At 37.8% G+C, this 9,821-nt stretch overlaps 1 protein-coding gene across 5 annotated transcripts in view; it reads right to left on the bottom strand.

Annotated features, from left to right (window-relative positions):
- Positions 1–1,431: 1,431 nt before the first annotated feature.
- The window catches only part of LOC126353748 (uncharacterized), a 50,312-nt gene continuing 41,922 nt past the window's right edge, over positions 1,432–9,821 (bottom strand). For all 5 annotated transcript variants that reach the window (XM_050002796.1, XM_050002797.1, XM_050002793.1 and 2 more), the window contains one exon: positions 1,432–3,414. In XM_050002796.1, the coding sequence (XP_049858753.1) occupies positions 3,306–3,414 (109 nt within the window). In that variant the 3' untranslated portion in view covers positions 1,432–3,305. The remainder of the gene's footprint in view (positions 3,415–9,821) is intronic.

The raw sequence follows: 9,821 nt of genomic DNA, 5'->3' as shown, positions 1-9,821 counted from the left end.
GCCTTGTCGGAGCTCCTGAAGTGTCATAGGGGTTTGAAGACATGCAGCGATACTTCGACCAAGAGCATCCCAGACGTGCTTAATGGGGTTTAGGTCTGGAGAACTGTCAGGCCACTCCATTCGCCTGATATCTTCTGTTTCAAGGTACTCCTCCACGATGGCAGCTTGGTGGGGCCACGCATTATCATCCATCAGGAGGAAGGTGGGACCCACTGCACCCCTGAAAATGCAGACATACTGGTGCAAAATGACGTCCCGATAGACATGACTTATTACAGTTCCTCTGTCAAAGACATGCAGGAGTGTACGTGCACTAATCATAATCCCACCCCACACCATCAAACCACGACCTCCATACATGTCCCTTTCAAGGACATTATGGGGTTGATATCTGGTTCCTGGTTCACGCCAGATGAAAACCCGACAAGAGTCACTATTCGGACTATATCTGGACTTGTCTGTGAACCACTGGGACCACTGTTCCAATGACCACGTATTGTGTTCTTGACACCAGGCTTTAAGGGCACGTGACCAGGGGTCAGTGGAATGCACCTTGCACGTCTCCGGACGAAGAAACCATGTCTGTTCAGTCGTCTGTAGACTGTGTGACGGGGAGATAACTGTTCCAGTGCCTGCAATAAGTTCCCGAGCAAGGGTACATGCAGTACACCATGGCCGTCTGCGGGCACTGATGGTGAGATATTGGTCTTCTTGTGGTGTTGTACACTGTGGACGTCCCGTACTGTTGCACTTGGACATGTTTCCTGTCTGCTGGAATTGTTGCCATAATCTTGGGATCATACTTTGTGGCACACGGAGGGCCTGTGCTACAACCTGCTGTGTTTGACCAGCCTCCAGTTGCCCTATTATTCTAACCCTCATAACTTAATCAATGTGTTATTTGAGCCATTTTCAACACACTCACCATTAGCATGTCTGAAAACGTCTGCACACTTACTCGCTGCACCACACAATGACATGCAGCAACACACCTCTGCTTATGTGGACTTCAGCCACCACTACCGTGCAATGGCCGCAGGTCAAATGCACTGCTTGGTAATACCCCATAGTGATTTAAACCCACCAGAGCATTGTCTCACCATGTATCAGCATTATCCTTAATTTATGAGCATGAGTGTAATAAACGAAACATGTAGACACAAGAAGAGTTGCCCCCATGCACTGGATCAGGAGAAACACACGGACAAGAAAATAAGCTGAATCTAACAGTTTTTTCACTCCTTGCATTCATATTACTTTATTTCTTTTTTCCTTTTTTATTGACGTAGTAACTGCCCACAAATACCAAGTCAGATAATTCAATGCCCTCTCTACCATCAATTTTTGTGCATTATCTCTGTTCAAAAAATAGCCAGTGGTATTAGATTGAAGGGAGAAAGAAAGAGGGGGTGGGTGCAGAATCATCCAATGTAAGAAAATAAAGCTTTATTAGATATTATTTATTATAGTGGACTGTTATATATAAAAAACACAAATTTGTCAAAGACTGAACAACAAATATTTTGGTAACATCAAATTATATCAATTATTTCCTTTTTTGTGGAAAATTAATGGTATTAATCAAATATTTACAGAAGTGTCTGTGTGATTTAGTCCACAGTAAAACATCATTAATTACATTCCTTGTGTGAAAAATTTGAAACGAATATTTTACAAAAATATATCTATAATTAAAATGATAATCTTTATGTACTGAAATAGTCTCTTCAAGTACATCTCTTTTAAATATGCTCAACTGTAATCCTGCTCATTTCTCTTATTTACAACCCGACTATTTATGAACAACAAGTTTCTACAACTAACTTAAGTACGGACGTTCCCATTCAGTTATACTATTTCAGCTTGCTTATACAAAACCTTCATTTGTATCAGATTTAATATAAAGTAATTTGGTTGCTAGCAGCGAGTCCACTACCAGCGAGTCTCAATACTGGTAAGAATTTCTTTGGTTCTTTCCTTTCTGACATTTGGACGACATTTTCCCACCTGCCTGCTTCATTGGTTTTACTAACTTTAGTTTTACTACAAATTGCTACAGTTACCAATAAACAAAAGCAACATTTGAGATAATATATACATCAAACAGTATCACTAATTATTTTTCATACGAAGCCTACATGACACACATGCTTTAAGGTATACATAAAATATCATCTCAGTTGCTGTTTCCACTACCAGTTATGTTGACTGAACATACTCATGTGACCTGTATTATAATGCAAGAGAGACTTACATTAGTACAAGTGGCTATTGTCATACCAGAAGAACTAAGAATTCTTTACATTCAATACTCATGCGCATTTAGGTCTTGGGAATACTATAAAGAAAAGAGTTTCCAAATGTTCTTTTAAAGATAGCTACCTTTACTAACAGACATAATTTTTACATTATAATATGGATCACATTAACATAACCAGCAGTGGAAACAGCAGCTAAAGTGGTGTTTTATGTACCTTAAAGTATTAACAGATGCAGCAGCACAAAGCAGAACATGCATCAAATTATTTCACATTCACACACACTTGTAATGAGGATATTTACACTATTCCTGTCATAAAAATACACTGAAAGCATTTTGGAATGTGTACAATGTAACAAATACTTGCACCAAACCATCAAACTGAAATCAAGGAAATTGTTCAACCAACCACAATGTTGGTCAACTAAAACTGAACAAAAGAAAATTTCTTATGCCCTGTACAACTTTACCAACATGTAGAAAATGGCAACTAGTTATGAGAAAAGAACGAATGAATGAAATGTGAAATATCTTAGGCATATGAAACTAAAGAAATTGTTGGTGCACTTCATGTAACTCTGACAAGTGTCCTCAAAAACTTTTTTTTTAATTTATTTTTTTTATTTTTACTGCAAGAGGAAAAAACAGTGACTGGCAAGAATATATCTTGATTTCATATAATACACAAAAAAGCAAAGTGATAATCACTTTAAGATTCACAACCCAAATTGTTTTCAAATGCAGCTTTTATATACTGGAAAATAATTTTATAAAACTGAAAATGAATAATCCAACTGTACACACTAAATATAATATGATACAATATTAGTAATAAAAGAATAACAAGATACAGCTGTATACATACTTTAACAATACCTGAGCACAAACTTGACAACAGATTTTTGAGAAATGGGATATGTTATTTTGTAAAAATGGATTACTTCCTTTACACCAAAATATCAAAATACATTAACAACACTTTTTTGGTTTCTAACACAGCAGCAGTTTGTACTGAATTGACACTGGCGACAATTTCAGCATTGTCTTATAACTTCTTGGGAAAGCGAAGGAACTCTTCAAATTTTGGACCATTCCTCCCTAGCGGATCATGAGGGAACATCAACAAGTCTCCAACCCATGTGAACATCAGCAACCTGGAAAAAAGAATTCTTCAAAAAGATCTGCTAAAAACTGATAGCACAAAGGATTTTTTTTCACATGTGTGAACTTTTGTTTCCCCTTTTCCCTTAAGGCATACAGGAAGATTTCCATCTGTGAAGAGTTGTTGCTAATCAGTCCTTCCAAAAACCTCTGTTCTTACCATTCACTGCCAATCAATTGAAAACAATCATTACTGTTATAGCCAAAAGTAACACAAGAACACTGATTAAACTTAAATCAATGCAATGTAGTGCTTTTCTAAATCCAGAAAATAATGATGTCTAATGGAAGTCAATAGTAGTTGCATTTAAAATTATTAGATGTAGCAAGGAGAGTAACCTAGTTCATAAGGATGTAGGTTACAGTTGTTCTGTAGAGATGAAAAGCCCTGCCCAGTAGAGTCTAGCATGGAAAGCTGCATCAAACAGTCCTTTGGACTAAAGACCCCAAAAAAAACAGTAAGGAGGGCCCTAGATATAATGCAAGAGAGAGAGCACGGTCTCAACAATGGATGTCATGCACAAAGACCCTCCCTGACAGAGTGAAGTACCCAAAAGGGAGGAGGAAATTAAATGAAACTCTATGCAGGTTGGAGAGTATGTGCTTTCATTTCAATGATTACAAATTCGAGTCAAGACTACAAACAATGTAACAGTATGAGCCCACTTAGCAGTGTGATGTTGAACCTCCTCTGGCCTTGATGTATGCACTGATTCAGTTGGGAAGGGTGTTATGAAGTTCTTGATTACCATAATCACTGACAACAGTAATTTGTGGTAGTGACAATGATAATCTGCATTAGTGCAGCACCACGATTCATCCTTGAACACAATGTGACATCATTCATAAGCAGTCCACGCTTCCTAAACACCATACCACTCTAAACGCAGCTGTTTATCGTACATGTTAATGACAGCCTACACAAGTGATAGTAATTCCCTAGCATCACTGTTGCTAGTCCATGGCAAATGGTGTAAGGAGTTCATTACCTGTTCTCCGACGGTAGGCGCAGATGCAAAGTGTTATGATGTGCTTGGTACAGAATACGGCGATCAACCTTTGCGGTGTTTAGAAATGATTGGCCAGAACTTTACAGATAAGTATGCCTGCCATCACCTTTTTATGTGGTACAACATTGTCTGTCCACTGAGTACCCCATGAATATGAATATTGCAAAATTTGGACAGCCAGCCAAACAGACACCCAGATGACACTGATATCAAACTCTGTCAGGTGCCACTAATGATGTCTCACACAAGTAAATGGGGTCTCCATGCTGTTCTTGCCCCTTGTATGCACTACCAGGCATGATAACTACACTAAACAGTAATGCATTCTGGTGAATATTCTAACTAAAGAGAATGGCAAACCTTATCACTTACATATTTCCCCATGGTGTGTAAGTGTACAAAGTTACACTGACATATGACCATGACTTCTCAGTGCTTCACCTTTTTGTCAGGCAGCATATGAACAAGAATCATCTGAACATTTAGTTTCTGAACACTATGTTTCTTCAGCCATATTTACTTTTAACCATTTACTGACATTAAAGCTCACCAACAGCTATGAGAAAAATGTTCTGAACTGAAAAGCAAACGATAATTGGCACCTGAATGAAAAATTGTGTAGCTAGAGCAACTATGTATCCTTTCTGACTTGTCACAATGAAATAAATAACGACTAATTCTGACGCAACATGCTGAATTGTGCTCATGTTAGTATCATAATATCAATAAAATTATTCAGAGAGAAATTAGTGAACTGGCATCAAAGTTAGGATCCTTATTATGTCTAAGCCTATCAGAATTCCATGCATTTACAAGCTATGGTTACACTGCTGCTTTCCATAATAAAGGAAAAGTCACACCTTTTAAAATATTTTTGGAAAATGAAACCTACAAAAGATCACTGAGGGAACAATTCAGGTGATTCATGAGTTAAATATTTGTGTATGGCACAAAGAAGGGCACAAGTGTTAATAAGGTAATTTCCTATTTACAAAACAAATTATTCATCCCAAAAAGAAAATGAGAAATTTATAAAAAATTAGAAATGTTAATGCAAAGATGATTCCACAAGGCTAGAAATTGTTAAAATAAAAATGTAAATTTAATGTCTTATTGCTACCAATCCTTATTGGCTGAATCTTGTGGATGGTACATGGATGACAATTTGAAGCCAGTAGTGTTCCTCTGGGACCCAACACCCTTACAAGTTGATGAAATTTTAAATGTTAAAGACTGCGAAAAATAATGACAAAAACTGCTCACAACCAGATTTCAATGCTGGAACATCTGACACTTCAACTTCTGAATAACTTGTGTTAGAACACATTACATTTTACATTGTACAATAAATGAAACTGCTTCTATTACTACAAATGTAGTAACCAGTTTTTAAAATGTTGATTTATTTTCTTTCATTTATTGACTTAATTTTCTAAATAAAAATTTGATGCGAAATTGAATATTACTTGCACATTAATATTATATTGTACATTTATATAGTGGAAAAATTATAAGAAATAACATTGTGTTTCAATTTCAAACCCTGCAAAACTTTTTCCTTATAGTATTCTATAACTTACATTCTTTGTTTTAAACAGATTCTTGGCGGTATGGTTATAGATTATCATCATTTTTAATCACCATTATTATTTTATTATTATTAGTATATTATTTTTATTAAAATTATAATTGTTACTGTTGTCAACATTAATACTATTTACTTCAATGTGGATTCTCGATGGTACAGAAGATTTGTCTTCTTTTATTACATGGAGAAACGAGCATGCGCACTGTCTCTTACTCAGCAATAGTCCAACATGCAGCTGTTAATTCTGCATATTCCACCATCAGTTAGGTTTGTATGTTCAATATTTCTTCAAACTCAACTCAATTATTAAAACTTAAAATTGTGACAACCGTAAGATTTGCCTACTTTTGCCAAGACAACTCTGTACTGCTAGTCTGCAATAAAAATATCTACATTTTTATACACTGAAGTACCAAAAAAAACTGGTACAGGCATGTGAATTCAAATACAGAGATATGTAAACAGGCAGAATACAGTGTTGCGGTTGGCAATGCCTATATAAGACAACAACTGCTGCTATAATGGCAAGTTATCAAGATTTAGGTGAGTCTGAACGTGGTGTTATAGTTGGCATATGGGCGATGGAACAAAGCATCTCCAAGGGAACGATGAAGTGGGGTTTTTCCCATACTACCACTTCAAGAGTGTACCGTGAACATCAGGAATCCGGTAAAACATCAAATCTTCGACACTGCTGCAGCTGGAAAGAGTCCCTGCAAGAATGGGACCAATGGCGACTGAAGAGAATGGTTCAATGTGGCGGAAATGCAACCCTTCTGCAAATTGCTGTAGATTTCAATGCTAGGCTGTCAACAAGTGTCAGCATATGAAACACTCAATGAAACATCATTTGAAGCCGAAGGTCCTATCGTGTACCCTTGATGAGGGCATGACACAAAACTTTACGCCTCACCTGGGCCCGTCAACACTGACATTGGACTGCTGATGACTGGAAACATGTTGCCTGGTCAGATGAGTCTCATTTCAAATTGTATCAAGTGGATGGGCACATATGGGTATGGAGACACCCTCATGAATCCATGGACCCTACATGTCAGCAAGGGACTGTTCAGCTTGGTGGAGGCGCTGTAATGGTGTGGCGCTTGTGCAGTTGGAGAGATATGGGACCCTCAATACTTCTAGATATGATACTGACAGATGAAACATCCTTTCTGATCACATGCATTCATTCATGTCCATTGTGCATTCCAAACGACCTGGGCAATTCCAGCAGGACAATGCAACACTCCACACATCCAGAATTGCTACAGAGTGACTCCAGGAACACTCTTCTGTGTTTAAACACTTCTGCTGGCCACCAAACTCCCCAGGCATGAACATTATTGAGCATATCTGGGATGCCTTGCAATGAGCTGTTCAGAAAAGATTTCCACCCCCTTGTACTCTTGCAGATTTATGGACAGTCCTGCAGGAGTCATGGTGTAAATTCCATACAGCACTACTTCAGAGATTAGTCAAGTCAATGCCATGTCATGTAGCAGCACTTCTGCATGCTCATGGAGGCCCTGCACAATATTAGCAGGTGTACCAATTTCTTTGGCACTTCACGGTATATGATTATATAAGAAAACTTAATGAGTGTAATTTACTCAAACATGCTTATCTGTTTCCATCTGGCAACCTTGCATTATTGTCTGAAAAAGAGTAGGCAAGGCAAGCGTACTTTCGCAATTTGTTTATACCTTTTCCTCTTGAATGGTGGTAAATTTTTCAAGGAACTGTTTAACAATAACTACAAAAAAAATTCATTAAAATTATTTAATTTAGAACAGCTGTGCAGGGATATGATGTGGCAAACCTGGCACAATTTGTTTGTTTATACACTATATTGTGTAAAATCTACATTATATTGTGTAAAATATACATTTTATTGGAAAACTCTATGAGGGAAGGTCGATTTAAGTTGGGATCTAGTAATATTTATGCATAAATATCTCACTCTTTGCTGTGTCACTAAGGCTGAGTGAAGGTTAGTGTAAATAACTTCTACTTCTAGTATCATATTTCTGGATGATACTTTTGTTTCTGAACTCTGTTGGCAGTTGATACACACACCGAGAGGTGATTGTCAGTATGACAAACTGTTTAAAGAGCTGTCAAAAGAGGTTCTAGAGTGGACACCACAACTTATCCTTATTACACGTTTCTGCCTAACAAGTGCATTTTCCTCAATGATCAGAATGTCTTCAGACATTATAGCCAGGCTGAAATATTATGTACAATGCTTCGTTGAGAAAGAATGGGGTACTGGCAGGCCTATTAAACCTTTGTCAAAAGTTGTCAAACAGGTAGATGCAGCTCTGAGAATAGCAATGAACTCTATGAAGAAAATAATGATGGAGAAGTGTGCTGGAGATCTACAGGAAGCAGCAGCTGTGCTTTTAACTCCACGTAAATCCAGAGTGCGTGCTGCTAAAATGACGGAACTGGGTAAATTTCAAGACGATGCAATTCAGCAACATGTATATGACTATTATGCATGGAAAGAATACCTCAACCATAAGAAGCTGCTTCTCTTCTTACGAGATAGGGTGTTGTTTATCAGAGGAAAAACCAGCATTTCAGAAACACTAAAAAAGATACGATTTCAACAGAAAACGTCTACTGAAAGAAGAGTGCTGCTTGAACAGGAGGATATTGTTGCCTGCAGATGGCTGTTTTCTAAGGGGAATATGCAAGTGCAAACCTCATGAAACCATCTGGTAGGACAAAAGGCAGCTTCATGCTGGCCATTCCAGACTGACTGCATGGACTGATGACACTGTGCGCCGAACAACGAGAGTTCTAGCGAGAAAAGACAGTTGGCTCATTCTTTTACATGCTAGAACAATCAGTGGGCATGTTCCATACACATTGTCATTGTTTACACTGAAGAAATCTGAAGAGTATCACGCAGAAATTACAGCAACAAGATTTAATGACTGGTTCACATACTGTTTGCCTCCAACCATAAAAAAGAAATTATGCTATTGCATTCGATAATACAACACATCACTCCACTCAAACAAAGCCCCTACAGGAAACACCAGGAAGTGTGACATAGTGTATTGGCTAAAGAAGAACGGCATAGATTCATTTGATACCACAAAATGACAAAGGCTGACTTGCTGGAAATTGCAAAACAGCACAATCAAGTAATATCATTTACAAGAATTACAAATTGTGGGACAGAATGGTCACAGAGTGGTGCTCACTTTCCACCACCTTCCATTACTTGAACTGTGTTGATGATCAGATTCTGCTACAGCAAACAAAATTCTATAGGTTAATTGGAATAATGGGTACATGGATTGTGTCTTGCTCAACAGATAGAAATCAGAGGGTAACAATTACTGACAGTAACGGAGTTCCAGCTTCATCTATCTGAGGCACAACCAAAAATGGAGTGCCACAAGGCTCAATGCTGGGGCCCTTGCTGCTTCTTATATTTCTAAATGACTTCCCACTTTGTACCACTACAGTGAGCAAGTTCATCCTCGCTGCATGTGACACTTCTCTCCTAATGGATAAAACAGTAGGGAGGAATCTGGGAACATCTGCCGACAGGGTATTTAAAGAGATCTTCAACTGGTTTAGCTGCAAAGGATCTCTCTGAATGCAAAAAAATCCATTAGCCACAATTTTATGTTACACAGCAAGAACAAGAGGATATAAATATATAATGTAGTGGATGACAAATGTAACTAGTGGACTCTGCTAAGTTTTTGGGCACATCCAACAATAGTAAATTACATTGGTCCTGGTGTATCCTAGAACTGGCAAAAAGGTTTCATTTTGCAGC

This window comes from Schistocerca gregaria, chromosome 3 (genome assembly GCF_023897955.1).
Source record: "Schistocerca gregaria isolate iqSchGreg1 chromosome 3, iqSchGreg1.2, whole genome shotgun sequence".
NCBI classification, from domain to species: domain Eukaryota; kingdom Metazoa; phylum Arthropoda; class Insecta; order Orthoptera; family Acrididae; genus Schistocerca; species Schistocerca gregaria.
Note: the sequence above shows the minus strand (reverse complement) of the source record. Positions and strands in the feature narration are given on the sequence as shown.